This window comes from Sinocyclocheilus grahami, unplaced genomic scaffold (genome assembly GCF_001515645.1).
Source record: "Sinocyclocheilus grahami isolate Dianchi unplaced genomic scaffold, SAMN03320097.WGS_v1.1 scaffold627.1, whole genome shotgun sequence".
Taxonomy (NCBI): Eukaryota; Metazoa; Chordata; class Actinopteri; order Cypriniformes; family Cyprinidae; genus Sinocyclocheilus; species Sinocyclocheilus grahami.
In genome coordinates, this window is record NW_015505806.1 from 270,199 (window position 1) to 292,586 (window position 22,388).

Consider the following 22,388-nt stretch of genomic DNA (forward strand, 5'->3'; position numbering starts at 1 on the left):
AACAAATAATTATTATTATGATATATATATATATATATATATATATATATATATTTTTTTTTTAATGACATACATTTCATATTCACTATATGATAAAGTAATTAACATCAGAGTATTATTTGTTGTACATGATTTTTTTTTTTTTTACACATGTAATTAATTTGTAATTACATTTATAATTACACCATTGACCAATCCCTTACACCTTAACCCACCCTTAAACCTACCCATACCACCAAACCTGTCCCTAACCTTCCCCGTATCCCACCTCAATAGCAGCAAAAGTGTTTTGCAATACAATATGAACACAATAAGTACATTGTAGTAGTTAAGGCCACTGAATATAAGGTGGAACCTTTTCCTTATTTACTTTCAGGGTTGAAATACAACCTAGACACTCTTTCGTTTTATTACCTCAAGTTAAAAGTCATCTTTAGCCAGTGCTTGATTTCATAAAGTATCTTTGAATATTAGAACTGGTCTGGGATCAGGGCCTGTATTGTGTTTTCACTATAAGAACAGGATCAGCTTTCTGTAGTCATTCAGGATCAGCCTCTTCTAGTCAATATAATCCTCTTTATCAGGATATAAGGGGACAAAACTGATTTTCAATCAGCACTTCTAACTATGAAGTGTACTCTTAGGCTTACAACCCCTGATCCAGAAACGGTCACAGCGCAGGATGAATGCAGGCACTGGTGAATTGTGTTTGCTCGGACATAACACATACTGCAGTCCCCAACTAACAAAAGACTCCTGTGGTGACCTGTCAGCGCTGACAGTGAAACAGAGGATCTGGGTCAGCTTACACACACACACACACACACACACACACACTCTCTATGCCAAAGAGTGTACTGTAACTCCAGGTAAAAGAGAGGGGATGACAGATTTGGAGCACTTGTTCATCGCCCACATTTGCTTTGCAAATGAACGCTCTATACAAAGCTGGATGCATTTTAAGTGGTAGCCTGATGGTCGATGAGCCCTGTGGGATGTGAGACTGTCTGTGACTGCAAGAAAGAGCAATGCATCACATTTATTAATTTTATTTATTTTTAAACACGTTTATTCAAAGATGCATTGATCAAAAATGACCGGAAAGACACTATGTTGATTTCAAATAAATGCTTTGGACTTGCATCTATATACAATGCTTTGAAATATTTTGGCTTTTTATTCATCATAGAATTTCCACACAAATATTAAACAGCTGTTTTCAACACTGATAATAATCATAAATGTTTCTTGAGCAGCAAATCAGTATGTTAGAATGATTTCTGAAGGATCATGTGACACTGAAGACTGGAGTAATAATGCTGAAAATTCAGCTTTGATAACAGGAATAAATTACATTTAAAAATTATATATTCAAATAGAAAAACAATCATTTTAAAATATAAAAGTTTTTCACAAAATTACTGTTTTTACTGTATTTTTGTCAATAAACACAGCCTTGGTGAGCATAAGAGACTTCTTTCAAAATTACATTAAAAAAAACATCAACTTACTGACCCCAAACTTTTGAATAGAAGTGTTGATAAAAATCTGCTAATATTATTCTAATAAAAAAATCTTGGATATCACAGGCATCCCAACATTTATTTGATGTTTTTTCCCTAACTTGTTGTGGCTACTCCAAGATCTACACCCTATTTACCATAAAACGCAATGCAGTGTCAGCATTTGTTATTATATGCATGCATGAGTGTGTTTGAATGGATCTAACCCTCTTCCTCCTTGCTCTCCACTGGGACGCTCCATGCGATGAGGTTTCGAGCAGCCCGGCCTTCCTCTGCCACGATCTTCCTCACCTTGTCATGGCTGTTGGACCGCTGGAAAGAGGCCTGTAGCAAAAAGAAAAACCAAGTGTAACTAGGGGGGAAACATTTTAGAAGAAAGTGCCACAAATAAAAGGAATAGTTCACTCAAAAATGAAACATTTCTCAACCTCAGGTCATCCAAGATGTAGAGGATTTGTTTCTTCATGGGAACAGATTTGGAGAAATCTATCATTACCTCACTTGCCAACCCATGGACCCTCTGCAGTGAATGGGTGCCGTCAGAATGAGAGTCCAAACAGCTGATAAAAACATCACAATAATCCACACCACTCCAGTCCTTCAGTTCATGTCTTGTGAAGCAAAAAGCTGCGTGTGTTTAAGAAACAAATAGAGCATCAATGCTGTAAACCATCCTGGACCGTTCATAATCCATAATGTTGTTTCCTCCAGTGAAAAAGTCCATCCGTTCTTGAAAGGAATATTATGGATAGAGGACTAGTAACTGTTACAAACACACAGCTTTTTGCTCCATAAAACATTAACTGTTGGACTGGAGTCATGTGGATTACTGTGATGTTTTTATCAGCTGTTTGGACTCTCATTCTGACGGCACCCATTCACTGCAGAGGATCCAGTGGTGAGCAAGTGATGTATAATGCAACATTTCTCCAAATCTGTTCTGATGAAGAAACAAACTCATCTACATCTTGGATGGCCTGAGGGTGAATACATGTTCAGCAAATTTTATTTTTTGGGTGAACTACTCCTTTAAAAGGCTTATTTCACACCATTCACACATTTTTAGAGCAACTTTTGAGCACAAACTTTTGTACGGACTCGCAAAATTTCACAAACATATCTTGCTTTTTCCAGATTATCCATGAATATGGAAAACCTGAGTCTATCCATTAACTTGAAGCAAATAAAAATATTTGAATCGAGAGAGAAAAAAAAAAAAAAAAAAAAAAAAAAAGGGGGAGCTATAAAGTGGCCACAGAAGATATCCTTGTCCTTTTCATAATAACACCCACAGATAGAAGCAGTGCTCTTATGTAAGAGTGAGCTTATTCAGTCCAGCATTCTTCATTAAAATAAGTACCATTAATTCACACCTTCTTTCTTGTCTCCTTATATGACTTGCCAGGGGTGATAATATAAGCACAAGTGATGCCAAGATCACCGGTTACTCAACGACGTCATATCAGCAGCACCAGTAGGAAGACAAACCGTGGTATGTTTATTGCACACCATTTATACATGAATCCTCAACCACTGGTCAGTGTGGTTTGGCCTGTTATAGGGTTAGTTCACCCAAAAATGAAAATTCTGTCATTAATTACATTAAGATATATCTTCAGTGCTCATCTTCCGAACACAAATGAAAATATTTTTACGGAAATCCGAGGGTTTTCTGTACCTCCGTAGGCAGCAATGCAACTTCCACATTCAGGTCCAGAATGGTAGGAAAGACATCATTAAAGTACTCCATGTGACTCCAGTTTTATGGAGCAAGGCAAGTGTTTTATTTGAGCAAAAACATACTTTATCGCTGAAAATACTGATCTGCAACATGCTCACAAGAGCACCACGACGCATGTGTGTTATGTTCACGCGAGAGTTGACATTGTAGCGTGAACAAACTTTGGATAATATTATATTGTAAATAAAGCATTTGCGTCACTTCATAAAATTGAGGTTAAACCACAGGAGTCACATGGATTACTTTACCAATGTCTTTCCTATCTTTCTGGACCTTGAATGTGGAAGTTGCGTTGCTGCTAATGGAGGGACAGAAAGCTCTCAAATTTCAGCAAAAATATCTTCAATTGTGTTCTAAAGAGGAATGAAGGTCTTACCGGTTTAAAATGATATGAGGGTGAGTAATTGATGACAGAATTTTCATTTTTGGGTGAACTAACCCTTTAAAGGGGTCATATGATGCGATTTAAAATTTTCCTTTCTCTTTGGAGTGTTACAAGCTCTTGGTGCATAAAGAAGATCTGTAAAGTTGCAAAGACTAAAGTCTCAAATCCAAAGAGATATTCTTTATAAAAGTTAAGAGTCAACCACACCTACCTAAAACTCCTCGTTCTAACATGCCCCCACATATCTACATCACGATGTGGGAAGATTTGCATAACGCCACCCAAATATTCATGCAAAGAAGAACTTTTATTCTCGCTGTAGTATTGTTGTTGCCGCCGACACCGCCGCCGCATCGTGAAGGTGCTGTGTTTCATTGTGAAAGCAAAACTACTTTGTTTGGTCTTCCAAAAGAGGACGATATCCGCTTCGTCATGCCTAGAGCTGATCCGTGCTGGTCGCTGAGGAAATACATCAACTTTGCGCTGTGGATCGCTGGAACGGCTTTCACCGTGGACGAAGCGGAGTCCAGCCCGGGGTCGTCACATGTGGTTGCCGCAAGCCCGCCGGACGCTCCTTTGTCGAATCCGCCGGCCACGCCGTTCTCAAGCCTGCCCGCCTCTGCTCACTCTAGGCCGCCGCCGCTCACTCAAGGCCGCTGTGTTTGATGCGGTTTAGTTGTGAAACCGAAACTACGTTGATTGGCCTTCCAAAAGAGGACACAACTAGAAATCAGTGGTTAACCTGGGAGAGTAGACTACAATGCCGGCTGTTCTTTTTTGAGTTTTTTGGGCAGTGTAGAGTAGGGCTTGTTGTTTGTCATTTCTCCGATCACAAATGCAGACATGGTTTTATGTTTATGCGGCGCGATGCAACACAATGCGTAAAAAGACAGTATAAGTCATTATAATTCGTAATTATGTCCCCACTGGATACAACAAATGCCTCGTTTATAATGGGTTTTAATGTTTTTGAATCGTCGCTCCGGCCGGACAGGGCATCACAGCATGGTAAGGGTCGTGACATTTCCGTCACGCGCTTGAAGTATTTGGCCAATAACAACGCACTGGATAGCTGGCCAATCAGAGCACACCTCGCTTTTCAGACCGATGAGCTTTGTAAAAATCGACGCGTTTCAGAAAGGTGGAGCATAGAGGAGAAACAATAATGTACAGTATGTGGAAAATAATGTGTTTTTTGAAGCTTAAACCGCATAAACATTTCATTACACCAAATAATGTTCTTTTTAGCAACATCATATGACCACTTTAATAAAATTGTGTGTGTATTTATGCAAAGTTTTTGTTTTGTCGGTTGCCACCTCACCGTTTTCATTTGTAATTGTTGGAAAGCTAAACCGCCGCCACATCTCCGATTTAACTGGTCACCAACAATCTACCCGGCCGCCTCCATGTTTGCTACTATTTATTAACGTGGCGAGGGCCACTCTCCTGCAGAATTTAGCTACAGCTTGCCTCAACTCACCTACCTGGAAGTTTCTGGTATGCCTAGTAAGACCTTAGGTAACTGATTCAGATGTGTTTAATTGAGGATGGAGCTAAACTCTGCAGGAGCACAATTGGACACCCCTGCATTATACCACCACTTTTTTGATATTCAAAATATTGAACACTTTTATGAAGTATTTGTGTATACTGAATTTTATCAGTGTATATAGATTAACCAACTGTTTGTAATTTGTACTGTTATTTTCTGATTTTAAAGGCTCATGGTGAAACACTTCATACACTCAAAAAGGGCATGCAAGCTGGCCTCCTAATAGACTATGAAGATACACTGCAGGACTTCTTTTAAAATTTTCAAGAAAAAAAAGGACTGTAATTGACATTTATTTATTTTTTCAAGCTTGCCTCAGTGGTTGTTTCCCATGAGCTACGAGTATATTTTCAGCTTTATATAACAGTTTCTTGGCAGTTTTTTGCTACTTTTGTGCCCTTGTTGTATTCATATACCGGCATTCACACATTAGCATGCAAAGGCAGGTTGTGTACTGTTTTAAAATTAAAAATCAGTTTATAAACACTGCAAGAAAAAAAAATACAATTTAAATGTTGCTTCAAACTAATGTTGTAGTATATTATTTATCTGTATCTCTACAATAAAGTTTACATTATCATAACTAGAAAATTTATGTTAAAACTTTTTTGAACAATTTAATAAGCTGAAACATACTGTAAAGTCAAATTAACTTAAAGAGAGCAATTCTTTAAGTTGATTTAACTTAAAATTTTAAGGCAGCAACTGAACTTAAGTTAAGTTGAAACAGGTCATTTTTTTTACAGTGTACAGCTAAGACTGGTCCAGACCAACCTTACGAACGTATGACTTACAGAAGATATACTTAACTAACACTGTGTCTACACCGCACGCGGCAGGCGCGACAAAATGATAGAACCCATTATAATCAGTGATGCTGTCTACACTGGATGCGGTGCGGCACGAAACGACACCACAAATCCCTGACAGTAAACTGATGCCTCGTTCTATTTATGACATACTGACACAGAATTCAAATGATTTGCAATGGTCACTTTATCACGTCCAGTGTAGACAGACACAAGCTGTTGCGGCGCAATAACTGTCACATACGGTGTAGACACGGTGTACGAATGTTTCGGGAAATACGTATTAACGATAAGGTACAGCTTAAGGTATAACTTAAGAACAATGTAGCGTTAAGAAGGTTTCGGGAAACGCACCCCAGATCTATATACATGCCTCTAAAAAATTATTTAGGTTAATTTTCAATTTATTCCAACTTAAAAAAATTTAATAAAATGAAGGACAAATCTCTTTTTTTTTTCTTCCAACAAATATGGCACAATACTTTCAATTAAGCTTAACTTGGACATGGAATATTCTTTAAAATTTGCTAACTTGACATTATCCATTTTAATTTCATGTTGGACTTCAAAACCAATGACTTCAGTTTCTCAAATTTGTCAATACATTTGTCAAAACATTAAATTTAGCCACTCTATATAATGGGTTACAGTCCTTTGATAATTTTTTTTATATAATAATCTAACAAAAAATATATAATTTGGCATATAGCTAATTATTCAATTGTTTGTTGGCCGTATGCCACTGTTACACAAACGCAAAGCTGTTCCGTCTGTCACATTCCCTCACAGAGAAGAATATTTAATAAGGCTCACTGGTTTTTACACATGCATAAACATTGTACTGTCCTCCCCTACCACTATCTCATGTCCTCAGGGTTAAATACACAACTGACCTACTTAGCCAATGACAACAGCCTTCATTACACAGTTTTACTCTCTAGAGGTCAGAAAATAAGCATGAATGAGGCTTGGAGATTGCGAAACAAACAATTTTTGCAAATTAAAAAAAGACACGCAGCAGGGTGTTTGGATGGTAAATATTTACTCTGGGTTCCCCAGGTTTCTGGTAGCTGACTGGCAACAGAAGGCCGGAGTCTACATTTGTTGTGCATCTCGGCAGAAGGGGGGAAACTGTTTCCGATTTGGCATCCGTCGTGCAAAACAACCAAGGTAAAAGTGAGAAGGGTGTATCTGATCTCAGGTCAGTGCTCCATGTATGCGTGAGACGAATCGAGCTAATCACCTAATCACCAGCAGGCCCCTTGACACCCGAGGTCACTGGAGTTAGATCGAACCGAGCCCCTCAGAACTGCAAAACAAGGACGTCCAGCTACAAAGAACTGCTTTCAGGATGAATAACAGAGCTGCAAGCCACAGCAAGGATAGAGTTTCAAGCGCATCTAAACGCAGAAGCAGAAAGAATGATGGGAAGAGAACAGAAGGTACGTACAGAGTAGAAGTAGAGTCTGTAAGCAGGTTCCTCATCCATATCCGGCCCTGACATGCTACCAAATTTGTTTATGGCAACCTGTTTTTCCCCTTAACCAGCATCTCCGCTGCACAAACAGCCTGTCATTGTTGTTTAACAGCTGGACCAAAAATAGCCCCGTGGTTGAATGTGACTCCTGCAAGATTCCTCTGCCAATCAGCAGGACGGACTTCTCCTGGCCATAGGGACCGTCTTTCTGCAACGTCTCGGCTGCAGAGCAACTCTGCCGCTACTGTTTTGCGGCGTAGTCACCCTCCACAGCTTGGCCGAGTATCGTGCAGAGCTCCTCTCTCTGTGCAGTCATGTGCACACGGCAGGCCGCCCACTCGTCCAGCATGTGCTGGAGGCGGCAGGGCTGTGTGTGTCAGCGCGTCTGCATTGGACACGACGCAGACTCAATGCCCGATTGGAGCTCGGCGGTGCGTAACTCACACTGGGGATATAGATGTCAATAGAGACGCGGTAACAAGATGTGGAGCAGACACAGCCGCGAGGATGACAGCGTGCAAAAATATCTACGGTTTGAAGACAACACGATTTAGGTCAGTATGTAACATTCACCATTTTGTAAACGAATTATGTTATACATTATTAAATTTTTTTAACTAATGAAAAATATAAAAAAATTTATATATATATATATATATATATATAATTTCAACGGGTTCATAACTATAATATGTGCATTAAAGCTTGAATAAGTAAACTGCTTTTTCAGTCAATTTTGTCAATCTGACATTGATTTAGCAATGAAAAAAATGAGTAAGTGTACTTGGAATAAAACAGTTGGTTGCTTGATAAATAACTAGCTCAGGTAATTTGCTCTCAAATATTAAACAAACCGAAGATTGTTGAATAGTTGTTTACATTAGACGCGTGCATTAATTAGCAAAAAAAATAAAAACCTGGAAAAAAAAACTGAAACAGATGCTCAGCAATACTTTAAGACCTTTAATTGCTTTTCAAAAACTTTTTCAGGCCTGGAAAACTCCATTTTAAAATTCCAGTTTCTGAATTGGGAATTCTACATGCGTGAAAAGAATGAAAATGTCAAATTCATGACTACTACCACTTTGATGCTGATGCTGTCTAAACAAGTGGAAACAGACAAACCCGGTTCCACAGACAATATTTACCATAACTCTTTCCCTCTACATTCACATTTTGTAAAAACAACATTATAGATCAATTAATTCAACAAACTGATGCCTGAGTTCAAGTTCTGTCTCAGTCTTCCATGTTCATCATGTATTTATTTGTCAAGCAACTTTATAATAAGCAGGATAAACTACAATCAGACGGTCATAAATCGCAAAATAAACACTGACACGTAGATCAGGTTTAGGACCTGAAGGGCGTTTCTGAAGTCTCTGTGCTCTCTTTTTTTTCACATATTAAAATCATTTAGACCCAATAATTTCATGTCTAAGGGTTTATTTATTTGAAAAGCAGCCATGCAATTGTAAAAATAAATAAATAATAAAAAACTATTGGATGCAAGATCTAGTCATTTACAATACCAGTTACATATAGTTTTTACTGCATTTTCTCGTTATGTACTGTTATGCTAATGCTATGTTAATGTTATGTTGCATTGTATTACTGTTATGTAATATGTTGACATGTTCAGGTTATGTACTGTAATGCTAATGTAATGTTGCATTGTGTATGTATTGTAATACTATGGCGCCATGTTAACGTTATGTTGTTATGTCATGGTGGCACTGTTGTTACTTGTTAAGATGTCATGTTAATGTTGTGTACTGTTATGGTAATGTTATTTTGCACTGTTACTGTTATGTGTCGTTATGTCATGTTGAGTTATATTACTGTTATGTCATGTTCTGTAGCATTATATTACTGTTTTGTATTACCGTATTGGCCCGAATATAAGACGATCCTGATTATAAGACGACCCCCATTTTTCCAGATGTACTTCTTGGAAAAAAGCTTTTTAAAAAACAAATCTAGTTTTTTCTCATTAAAACACATTTTGTCTTCAATTATTTTCATATTGCATATTTTTCCTATTTTAATTTTTGTTATGAAAGCATGGTAAAAACTGGTAAAATGTACCAACAATCACATTTTAAAAAATATACACTTTTTGATATACCATTAAAAAAAAAAAAAAAAACAGGTTGCCCATCTGAATTAGGACATTTAGGCTATCCCTCTAATAGTAGCCTACCAAAATCGTATTAACAGTAGAAGTTAAATCTTACTGTAGTCTTCAAATCTGAGTACTGTCTTACGTTTTAAAATCACAAAGGGAGTTTGGTCCCATCAGGCTAACATGACAGTCACGACTCATGCAGCTGTAAGGTTTTCTTTTTCTTTAGTTTTTACTTGCGATCTTTACAACACGCATTTCATGGCACAATCGTTTGATGAGTATTTGACACCACCTATTGTTGTGGGTGTATTATTGACATGTCAAAGTCTAGACTCTAGACCCTGAATATAAGACGACCGCGTTTTTTCAGATGCATTTCCAAGAAAAAAAAAAAAGTCTTATATTCGGGTCAATACGGTATGTTGTCATGTAAATTATATATTGAATTATATTACTTAAGTAGTCATGTTTTTGTCATGCTAATATTATGTACCGTTAATATGATATTTAGTGGTCAACCGATATAGGTTTTTTGACAGCCGATGCCAATATCTAAGAGAGCAGGGTGGCCGATGGCCAACATAAAGCTGATAGATAGATAGAATTTTTATTTTAATTAATATTTAAGACATTTTTAATCATTTTAAAATGAATTAAAAAATAAATGTGTCAAATAAACATACTTATACTTTAGATGAGCAGTTTGTGTGCATTGGGAATCATATTTTTTCCAAATAAAGCCAAGGTAACACACCAAATGCACACTTCACAAGATCCTACAGCTGGATTCAACTAACTCTGCAAGGTTTGTGAAATGAAATGTTTATTAGACATTCAAAGATTTAATTTATAAATTATATCGTTTAAACGATATAAATGCGTATTTGCTGAATGGTGACGGTAAACGAGAAAGTATTATAATCTTTGCCTAATAAAATATATATATATATATATATATACACACACACATACATAACAGTTCTAAATTAGTAGTAGGGCTGTGCGATATTGAAGAAAAATGCGATATGCGATAACTCATTAAATAATGCAATATTCGATATGCGATACGATAATGCTTAAAGTGCCACATGCTCAGATGAAACCGTTTTACTCAGCTGTTGCTGAGTCAGTTCTGTGAACTTCTATAACTATCTTGTGTTTTATATATATATATATATATATGGTTATTTGTATGCATGTACCAAGAGTTCCTGTAAAACAACAACAAATTCCTTGTGTTTGCGCACACTTAAGTGGTGAATAAAGCTCATTCTGATTCTAATAAGAAAGCACCCCTACAACAACTTCTGAAAGTGTATTTAGGCATTTTTATCATTTATAAATTCATCTGGCTTTTTTTTTTTGGGGTGGGGGAGGGGGGTCAGGTTGTTTGTTTGTTGTCTTTATAAAACGAAAAAAAAAAAAATGGAAAAAAAAAAAAAAAAACCTTCTGAAAGTGAACGGTATGCGTTTTACTCGAGCATTACATAAAAATGTCATTTTAACATGAGTTTAAGAACTAAATAATAAAAAGGAAAAATAAAACACTGCTTAGTATTTACTCTTTGAATTCAATATGCACCGATTCTTATTTAAACTACAAAAGTTATTTAGGTAAGAGCAGTGAGTGGTTTTCTCTTTGTCTTTTGTTCATGGCCCCAAATATTGCAAGCTGTAGCGATATGCATACTGCGATATGTAAATTTGCGATATTTCGATATATTGCACAGCCCTAATTAGTAGTAGACAGACTTCCATCCGTATCAGATAGAACTGTTAAACTGTGAGCGCAGGCGCTGCCATTCTCAACGCCTTCAAAATAAAAAAAAGTCGCATCGGCCAAACAGAAAAACTTATCGGCCGATGCCGATACTTGGGGGAAAAAAAAAAGGCAAATATCGGCCTTGGCGATATATTGGCCGACCACTAATAATATTATATTGTGTTTTTGTTACTGTCATGTAATGCCATGTAAACATGTTGCATTTTATTACAGTTATTTTGTCACATTCATGCGAGGTACTTTTCTGTTATGTTCTGTTGTGTGTAATGTTATGGTTGCATGTTGTATTGTTCATCATCTGAGTCTTTAAGATCCATTATGGGCTGACAAATTATGACTGCCCACAATACCCTGAATATCTGATGTTACGGAAAACAAAAGAAACCTTTCAGGTCACAATAAGACACACAATATAGCACTAGCAAATACACTCTCTTGCCTCAGGTGTGTGAGAATACGCACACTATATCACAATCCATGTGAGTGGATCACACCTGCACAAGCTCATATAGACTTAAGCACACTGCTGCCTACCCCGACAACATTTGTGTTGACAGATCCAGTGTTATAACCGTAACAAGTACGCATACACTGTAAGAAGCGTTCAGAATGACAGCCGGCATCAAAACTTTACCACAGTTTAGTATTGTAGCAACAATAACTGTAGCAACTGTGCTGTTTTGAAGGAAAAGCACTGCTCCCATAGTAACTCTGTTAGGGTAATGCTCTGACAGCATTTCTGGGCGTTCAGAGAGCGCCTGTGATGCCCAAAAATGCTGTCTAGGTAGGCAGCTCGCTATGTTTTGAGACAGCTGTTGTTTGTTACCTTTAGGGCGATGTTGATGGGCGTATTCCTGCCTTTCCCTCCTCCATGAGATGATCCAGAGCTGTTACTGGCCGATCTGTCTCTGCCGTCCCCGCTCTGACCCGACCTCAGCCCGAGCCGGTGCTGCTGACCCACGCCGCGACGGCGCCCATCGTACCGGCCGTCCTTCGACATGAGCCCGATGTCAAACGAGCGACTCTGAGCGGACGCGTACTCCGCAACCAGAGGGCGAGAAATTAAACAGGCCTCCTCCTCTTTTACACTGAACACTCACGGACCACACAGAGCGCGGGAGAGACTGTGACGCCACCCGCTGGACTGGAGGACCGGGCTGATGACGCGGACTTCACCTGCGCAGACCGTCACCATGGTAACCGCAGTGACAGTTCCCGCCAAAACAGCTACCTTAAATAAATAATACATCATTTTCGATGATTTATGTTATCGTTTTCATAATAGTGAGAACATGTTATTGATCGACCACTGACTAACAACACAGAATAAAAAACAACAACATAAAACTGTAAAATGACTTTAACTCCGTCTACATTTTTTTGTAATTTTCTGTTTTAAAATTACTTTAAAACAAACATAAAACTGCAATATGGCGATGCCATATCAAGTGCATGATGTAACATGTAAAGTCAATAAAGTATCACAATAATATAATCATTAATCATCATAATAGAACAGTTGAAAAGTAGATTGCAAATGAACCATAAAGTCTCTCATAAAATAATTTATTTTTTAGAGATAATGTAAATACTGAAAAGTAATTATTTTCGCACTCTGGGCACAAAATTATTTATGATTGTAACGATGAAATGTGATTTTTAGGCCTAAGTCAGTATGTATTTTAATATAAATTATATTTGGTATGGTATACTTAATACAAATATTATAAAATAATTGTACATAATCTAAACATATACTTATATTATTGTATATATATATATATATATATATATATATGAACAGTAATATTTATATATACACACACACACTTTAGATTTTGTTACTTTTAATTATTAAAAAAAATACTTTTGATATTGCGGTGAAGGATTTTTTTTCTGTTTGTAGATTTTGATTTAAAGCAAGTATTAAAACTACCTTTATTCACTTTTAAATCTAACCATTATATCTACAATTTTAAATATATCACTAAGAACTTGACATCTCTTTGAAATACATTTTAAAATGACAAAAACCTTTAAACAGCTAAGAGTAAAAGCAACTTTCTAATGTGCAAAAACAGCCAATTTAATGTTTCAGTTATGACCTCTTCAGCATGTGGTTTTAGTGATAAACCGCTGTTGTTTTTAATAGTCAAAGCTACATGAAACCAAAGTCCAGGACCCAATAAGAAATTCAATTTCACTGACACACGCATATATATATATATATATATATATATATAGACTATTTCAGGAAAAACACATACATTTGAAATTATACATAATCTGAAAAGATTTTAAGATTGTTTTCTTGCTGCTTCATGTGTGCTGCAAAAGCTACACTGAAATAGTCATTGCATTTACAGCCATCTTTAACAAAGGCCTCGTCATTCACAAACAGACATTTGCAATCACACAAACATCCAATCAAAATACTAATTTTATCCACTGCATTTTTTTATATTAAAATCTAGTTAACTGATCCATTGACATGTACTTATTCCCAGAACAGAAGCTGCCATTTTGAGAAAATATTTACCTAAATTGACAAGAGCTGCCAGAAGTTAAAATTGACCAATTCTCTCAAAAACTTGAGACATTGCTATTAAAGATCCCCCAAATCCTAACGTCTCAGTTCAAGTCTCATTTCCTCTTAAACAATAAAAATCATCAGTCATACGTACTGTAATGATGAGCTTATAGTTAGAACTAAAAACATTCATCTGAACAGGATAAAACTAACTAATCAAGACCACATGTGATGCTTTCCTCCCAAATGACAAAGAAAAACCAATTCGAACAATTCTGATACATTAAAATCATGTATTAATGTCCATGGAAATAAAAAAAACATTGGGGTAACACTGAATGAAACGGAAGGTCTACCCTTCAGAGGTAGGTAGAGCTGTACATGATAATTCCTAAAACAGTTTCCAAAGCAGGAGCGCAGGAGAGGCGGAATGAGGGGGGAAACACAGAATATAGCAGATATGCAGTGATTTAAGCTAGTTCATGTGCTACAATTACCAGACATTTCAGAAAGAGACAAAGCATTATTTTTTTTCCCACAGAAAAGCAATTTAAAGCACACAGTATTTTACATTTCATCTATACTTGTATATAAAAACAAACTAAGAACAGGAAGTTAAAATCTCCAAATTAGGACTGACATGGATAAATGTTAGTAAGCCATCAGTAGTGTGTATAGAAAACGTATGCATACATCAAGTCATTTGTTTTAAAACATTTGTCCAGAGCCCCGAAAACCCCCTCCCTCCCTCCCACCCAACATAAAATGACGCCCATGTAGGCAAAGTCTGTAGTTAAAATCCTTATGGCAAAGAGTTTGTGGCAAATTCTCCTTTCCCCATGGTGTAAAATCCCTACTGCTTAAAAACAGTCAGGCTGGCAAGAAATGATCTTTCGCTGCGGCATTCAGTCTGGGGGTAGAAGGTCATGCAGGCGAAATTGCTGCACAATGTGCGGCCGAACGTCCTGGTTCTGGAACAAAAACACAAACATGCCATGTCAACAAAAACAGATAGTTGTAAATGACACCTTAGACATGAGTGTAAAATTATTTTGAACTTAAAGGTGCAGTGTAGGCATGGGACGATAACCGGTTTCAAGGTATACCACGGTTTGAAAAAAGTCACGGTTTCAAAACCACTAAAATTTTCGGTTATACCGTTCCTCAGTTGTGTGCAGCGAAGAGCGTAACGAGTCACACGACCCCTCCTCCTCCGGTTGGTGCGAGCAGTCAGTGAGAGTCGAATTTTTCAGGTAACGTAGACTAACCATGTTCCGTACACAATGATGTTCTGTACAGATGACGTTTTAGCTCCGATCGCTAAATAAATACTTCCAGGTCATACATAAACTACATATCTGTGTCATCTTCATTTCTCCCTCTTTCACCCCTGATCAAGACCCATCCGCCGTTTGTTTCAGTGTTGAAATAAATACTATTTGGCTTGCTACCGAGGCAGATAACATGGCTAATTAACTAGCTAACGTCAACTAGTTTGCTCCCTCACGTTACTTCACCGAGTGGGGAATAGCAGACAAAAGTACTAAGTTTCTGCGATTTAGTACAATAATTAAATTTAGCTACAACTCCAATAAATAATGTTATGAGATTGTTTTAAATGCATTTATGAATATACGAATAAGAAATGTTGAGGGGGAAAATGCATACTTTTCAACATACTTCTCAACTAAACTACCAGTAAGTGGCGGTAAATCACTTAATGAGTGAGTCATTGAGTCATTCATTCAACTGATTGAGTGTTTTATCATGCTGGTATCTTAAAGGGGTCATATGATGCGATTTCAATTTTTCCTTTCTCTTGAAGATCTGGAAAGATATTCTTTATAAAAGTTAAGAGTCAACCACGCCTACCTAAAACAGCTCGTTCTAACACGCCCCCACATGTCTACGTCCCTATGTGGAAATATTAGCATAATGCCGCCCAAATGTGCACGCAAAGAAGGCGTGGTTTCAGGAACCGCAGCAGTGTTGATGCAGCCATATCAGGGAGACGCTGCGTTTCAGTGCGAGAGCAAAAGCACTTTATTTGGCCTTCCGGAAGAAGATGCAATTAGGAATCATTGGTTAAGATTTATTTACAACAGAACAGCACAACACAGATGCTCGAATTTGTGAAAAGCATTTTATGGACGAGTACAAGGCTGGCTGTGCACAAAGGCTATTTCTAAAAAAAAAAAAAAGGGTAAATTCCGACTTTGCTATGACAATCTGGCGCTTCTGAATCAGCGACTGTAAGTATGTTTTGTTATTAGTTTAAGTATTTGCTATCAAAAATTACATAATGAAGGTATAGTCTTTACATTACGACAATATAATGTATGACATTAAATATGGATAATACTTTTGTAAATAAATGTTTACTGTTAAAAGGCTTTTTCCTCTCTTTTTTTAAAATATTTTTGTCTTAAAATTATGATAGTGTGTTTTGAGTAATAATAGTAATAATAATAAATTATTGTTATACCATTGTTTCTAAAAATTAAATGGCAAAGAAATAAAATAATTTCATATAAAAGTAAATTTTATTATTTAAAAACAAAAATTAAAATCAATCTCATAACGAGGGTATAGTCTTCACAAAAAGACATTTATAATGGTATGATACTAAGTCTGGGAAATACTCATAAATTGGCATAGCAAAAACATACTGTTAACAATTTTTTTTTAATCAAAAGCACAGGTATTATAAATAGACTATTTTAAAGAAAGGGTGTGTCCGAGTTAAAATAATGTATTCTTTTTTTAATTATTATTTTCAATGATAATTTCTAAGAATTAAATTGCAAAGAAATCCTAATAAAAAACCCTGGATTTTTGCAAATGGCATATTTGTGTCTCCAAAGATTAAACTAGTATAGGAGAAAGTATTTCTAAAACAATATCTTGAAAATAAAGCATATTATCCTTCAAAAGCAGCACACTCAAGAGACAAGACGCACGTACCAGTTCTACCAGCTTCTCCAAAAACGGCACCAGCTTTAGGAGCTCATTGTCATTCTTGTCCACAAACCAACTCTCAATGGGGATCCCATTGGAAAGCTGCAATGAGAGGAACACATCCTGAGCTTTACATACTAATAACTCACCACTTCAATGGAGGTGAAACTCAAGGCGGCTTCACAAACCTGGTAGGCAAAAGCCTGAGGTGAGTTGTCTATGATCACCGTCTTGGAGAGATCTCTCCCGAGGATGTTAAGGTCTTTGATGTAGTTGCCTTGGACGCATACGCAGTGTTCGCGAAACAATCTGTGCCTGAAATACCAGAGGAAAGATATTTTGAGCTTAATACTCACCTAAAACATCTTACAACCTGAGAATCTAGACACACATCTGTTCCCATCACACCTACACACTATTAGTGGAAAAGGAAACATGCAGCTTTAATGCCATTAAAAGTCACTTTTTATATTGAGAGGGCACCTGCTTGAGAACTGACCTAACCAGCTGTTTTTTAGGATCCAGGATGTTCAGCAGCTTGTCAGCATACACCTTCTTGGAAGCAGTAAAGAGGATAATCTGCAGATAATTCAAGGTTACATTATTGCCAGTCATAAATGAAAGCAGTAGATCACATCATTGGCAGGATATTCATTAGTTAGAACATTTAAAAAAAAAAGCAGGACTGAACACGCACATGAAGGACCAACAACAGAGGACTCTTATGCAAATGTATTATTATCACTTTGAAATCATTTTTGCAACAAAAATCTGATTTGTCTGAAAACAAAAACAAGACAAGACAGAAGAACAAAACAAAACAAAACTTAGAAATAGCCAGATAATTGGCACCAAACATTGGTTTGAAGTTATGGGAAACTTATTTAACATGTTAATTAAAAAAAAAAAAAAAAAAAACTTGTTTGATCAAGTTCGGTAACGGATATAAATGGTTGTAATTTGTGCAAAGTGGAAGGGGTTGCATGCAAAATGTGGGACTCCACAAATATTTTTATTTTTTTCCACAGGGTTATTATCATTGACTAAATCTACAAGCACTTTTGTTAATTGAAATAAAGCTAAAAGAAAAAGAAATGTTGAAAACATTAAACAATTCATAAATGTTGCATTGGCAACAAACTGAAATAGGGTCAAATTAAAGCACTAAAACTGTTACCTGGAAATAAATCAACTAAAACTGAAATAATAATAAAAAGAAAAAGAAAAAACACAAAAACTGATGAAGGTCAATAAAGAAAAGCACATAACAAAATTACTTAAAATTAAACAAATTAAAATAAAAAGCCGATTCAAATAAAAAAAAAATCCATAATAATATATAAATAATCTAACACTTTCAAAAATGAAACCAACCAGTTCAACAGATTGTAGTGCTTGATGTATTGATTGGTACTTTTCATGTGCAGTTTTTTGTTAGATAATAATTAACACATTTTATTGGATTTGTGCCTTTATTGCATTAAAGTAATGGGACACACATTTGTATGTTTTTTGAATGAATGAATAAACATGCCAGCTGAATTATGGTATTAAAAACAAAACAAAAACAATGTTTAAACAAAAAAACTAAACAAAACCTCACTCACCTCATAAATTTGAGACATGCGTTCCAGGAATTCTCTAAAGAATGGCCGTAACCGGACATACACCTTTAGGAATAAGAGAGCAAACCACTGTTAGAGCTACATATAAACCAGTGCAAAAAAAAAAAAAAAAAAGGTACAAAACTTGAATCACTGAGAGGGCTTTTGTACCTGGTAAATGACATCTTGGAAAAGCACAGGGAAGGTCAAGGCTGCATCCTCCAATTCATTGAGGCTGCAGTGGACCAAAGTCTCATCCTAAAATAAAACCGGCACCTTAATTTTTGCATCATAAACACCTTGCATTAAGAAGCTAAGACTAATGATGGATGGCAACTTACTAGATCCAGGACGAGAGAGAACTCGGGCGTGCTCCTGGTTTTCAGAGGGAGTGCAGGCTTACGGGTGAGCTGCTCTTCAGACAAGGGTGGCACGTGTTTGATGAAGAAATAACTGGAAGACAGAGGCAAGTTAGCACACAAGCATGTGGCTATACTGAGGTTATTTAGATCAAACCTGTAGAAATTTGGCTCACGGGTCAAAAACTTCCCAGTCCTCTTCGTAAGTCCCTTCTGCTGGAGGTGACGGCGGGACATTCGGATAACTGCTGTTGGATCCTACGGCTAACCGAGAGAAAATATGAGGATTGTCAACTTTAAATAGTGGTACAGCTAAAAAAAAACAACAACATCCCAGACACTCACCAGTTAGCGGTGGCATATCAGCCTCTGTGACGATCTCTCCTTCCTCTACCGATGTGTCTATGAGAGGCAGCGGTCTAGGGTTTAGTGCAGGGTCAAAGGTCAGGTCTCGGCCATCTGTGGTAGTGCTGGTCGGGGTTTCCTCGAGCTGCTCTATGTCAAGCTGCTTCACGATCTCCTCAGCCTCCACCGACTGCCCCAGGGAATCTGAGCCTGCCGTAGCTGGAGGACAAGAGAGAGAGAGTCGGTTTAACAGCGTGATGAAAACAGAAAGAGCTCAGAATGAACAAAAAACGCTGCAATTTTGCTGGTAAATGCATTGTTTTGGTTCACTGGATTCATATTGCAGCAGGTGCCACCGATAAGATGGCTGCACCTGAACCTTAGGGTCTCCGACAGCAGTCGCTCCAGCTCAGAAATGCTGCCGTTTGAAATTTTAATTCTGCTATATTATGACAGAAATACTAGTTCTATTTGCTTCTTTAGACATTTTGATGTGACTTCTGATGGTCTTCATTTGGTTTTATGGTCATGTGAGCGCTGGACCTCTTTTAAAGGCAACATGAAACCATATTTACAACCAACGTTACTTCCATACGTGACACATTTCTAATTCAGATTAGAATAGTGAGGGGGGGGAATCAAGAAAGGCTTTTTCAGAGCATCATTGTGTTTCCCAATGACAAACATGCTTTTCCAAATGTATCTTCAAGTGCTGTAACTTTTTAAATTAGCCAGCATTAAATCAGTGCTGATTATTTGGCAATTCTTGGCAAAGACTTGCAGATAAAAAATTTTTTAAATCTAAATTCAGTGACTTCTGAATTTCAATTTCATGTCTTCAGAACATTCTTAAGATTCTTTCATAACATCATTTTTAAATTTGGTAATGATTGAAATTCTTACCTTTAATCTTGTTTAAAAAAAAAGAGGATGAAAATAGCAGTTAAGAAGAATTTTCTTTTTAATGTTTTGTGAATCCGGCCCCAGGAATGGGCGTAAAGAAAATAAATATGGTCAATATTGAGTTCATGATGACTTTAAATGTGATTTAAAAAAAAAGAAATGTTGTACATCAAAAGGTCTGAATAGGCGGAACTAACTACATTTTATTATGATAATAACTCAGTGTCTTTTAAGTGCATACATTTATAAGCTATCAAGTGAGTTCACAGTCCCTTACAGTTTTTGTTGGCGGGTGAGAAGAAGCTAAAAACAGGAGAGAAGATGGTTCCCAGGAGGGTGGTGCGGGGCGGACTGCTCGGAGTTTCCGTCTGCACCTCCAGCTTCCCATTGGGCTTCACTGGTTTACTCTGACCTGTCATGGTATCTGAGCAGAAGAAAATGAGAAACATTCAACACCAAGAGAATGCGGGCAGTCGGCATAACTACTCACAACAATGTTTAATTCACATACAGAAAGTTTATCCCAAAATGTTATCATCAATAACTCACCCTCAAGTTGTTTAAAGCCTGTATGAGTTTCTTTTTTCTGTTGAGCATAAAAGATGATATTTTGAAGAATGTTGGTAACCAAACAGTTGACCGTAGCCATTGCCTTCCAATAGTATTTTTCTTTCCATACTATGGAAGTCAATGGCTACTGGCAGCTGTTTGATTACCCATATTCTTCAAAATACTTTCTTTTGTGTTCAGCAACTGAAAAAAAATTCATACAGGTCTGGAACAAATTGAGGGTGAGTAATTGATGACAAATTTTCATTTTTGAATGAACTATCCCTTTAAAGGAGCAGCATCCTGATTATCTGTGAGGGTCAGCACTCTTACCTCCATTGACAGGGCCTTTCCTGCGGGTTCTGGGGTTTGCTCTGCTGGGCAGGTTCCCAGCTGTCGGAGTGGATGTGATCAGATTACTGTCCGAATCGCAGTCTACACGGCTTCTCTTAGCAGGAGTGCACTGCTCCACCTGACATTAAGAAACACAGCTGAAACCAAACCACTTTTGACTCCACAAAGTCATCTCAAACACAAGTTAAAATCCTAACCTTGACAGCATTGCCTCTGATGAACCGTTTGATGGTGGAGAAAATACCCGTGTCTCGCTTCTGCATCTTGGCGTCTTCGGAGGACAAAGTGTGTTCCACCTCGGAGTGCTTCCTCTTGGTCTTGGCGGTCCGGGCGGATGGGGTGGTGCTCCGCTGCTGAGATGCCTTACGCACTCTCAGCCTCATTGTCCCAAAAGTCACATGTAAGACTGGAAAAGACAAAAACAGTTAATCTACTATTTAAAAAAATGCACAGAGCTGCACCATGCGTATTTGCATAAGTTTCATCACCGCTACATTAGTAGCACTTCAGCTGCCAACACGGCTGTTGGGAAATTCCATTGCGGAGATCAGTCATGGCAACTCAAGGAAAACAATCAGATCTGTCCCCTGGTGCCATTGACAAGAAAGGTCTCCACAGCACCCTACGGGCTTTCTTTGAGAGTGCCAAAAATGACGGGGAAATCATCACCCACTCGATGGGGAATTATATCACCGTAAACGATTGACTATGATGGGTCAAACCTGGTTGCAAACCTTGACACAGATGCTCTTGCGTATTTGGGATTTGTGAGATTATCTAATTGGAATAGATATTCAGCAATACATTTTGGACTTAGTGTAGTGAACAATCACATGCTCCAACAAGTTCAATGGTGACGTTTATGTAGGCAACCAGACTCAAATCTAGCTCAATTGTTCTCTGCCCCCTCTTCACTATCCTATCACTAAAAATGACAAAAATCCCTATAAAAAATTAGGGATGCACGATATATCGGCCACCATATCGGTATCGGCCGATAAATGCTCATTTTTTCTGTTATCGGTATCGGCCTGATAAGAAAATTTGGCTGATATCTTAAAGCCGATAAATAATGCATTATTTCCTTCAGAGACACTTCAGATGCGCGCTGTTCGTTTGCAGCCTTTTGTGCAATTGTACGTTGTAATATTGTGTTTATTTGATGTATATCTGATTTATCTCATATAGAATGCGTTTGGTTAAGTTAAAAGAGCGCTTCAGTTTACCGGTGATCATCTTTAGCTCAGCACACGCAGCCCAAACAGCAGTGCACAACATTAATAACTATGATTGGGAATGTCATGTATATAACATTCTAATGAGAACATTATTATAATAAAACATTGTGCATTCTTTGGGTTTAGTTGCTGTGTTTCAGCACGTTG

The 22,388-nt window shown here is 37.3% G+C and overlaps 2 protein-coding genes across 2 annotated transcripts in view; both read right to left on the reverse strand.

Annotated features, from left to right (window-relative positions):
- The window catches only part of LOC107557980 (S phase cyclin A-associated protein in the endoplasmic reticulum), a 133,173-nt gene extending 120,610 nt beyond the window's left edge, over positions 1–12,563 (reverse strand). The window contains exons 1-2 of the mRNA XM_016241578.1: positions 12,228–12,563; positions 1,730–1,847 (exon numbers count right to left, since the gene is read on the reverse strand). Coding sequence (XP_016097064.1) covers positions 1,730–1,847; positions 12,228–12,401 — 292 coding nt within the window. The 5' untranslated portion in view covers positions 12,402–12,563. The remainder of the gene's footprint in view (positions 1–1,729; positions 1,848–12,227) is intronic.
- Positions 12,564–14,795: 2,232 nt separating this feature from the next.
- Positions 14,796–22,388, reverse strand: part of LOC107557990 (CTD small phosphatase-like protein 2-A) — a 12,058-nt gene continuing 4,465 nt past the window's right edge. The window contains exons 2-13 of the mRNA XM_016241588.1: positions 21,201–21,409; positions 20,983–21,121; positions 20,378–20,524; positions 19,198–19,416; positions 19,029–19,116; positions 18,835–18,946; positions 18,665–18,751; positions 18,497–18,559; positions 17,389–17,468; positions 17,078–17,204; positions 16,896–16,991; positions 14,796–14,902 (exon numbers count right to left, since the gene is read on the reverse strand). Of these exons, the coding sequence (XP_016097074.1) occupies positions 14,837–14,902; positions 16,896–16,991; positions 17,078–17,204; positions 17,389–17,468; positions 18,497–18,559; positions 18,665–18,751; positions 18,835–18,946; positions 19,029–19,116; positions 19,198–19,416; positions 20,378–20,524; positions 20,983–21,121; positions 21,201–21,386 (1,410 nt within the window). The 5' untranslated portion in view covers positions 21,387–21,409 and the 3' untranslated portion in view covers positions 14,796–14,836. The remainder of the gene's footprint in view (positions 14,903–16,895; positions 16,992–17,077; positions 17,205–17,388; positions 17,469–18,496; positions 18,560–18,664; positions 18,752–18,834; positions 18,947–19,028; positions 19,117–19,197; positions 19,417–20,377; positions 20,525–20,982; positions 21,122–21,200; positions 21,410–22,388) is intronic.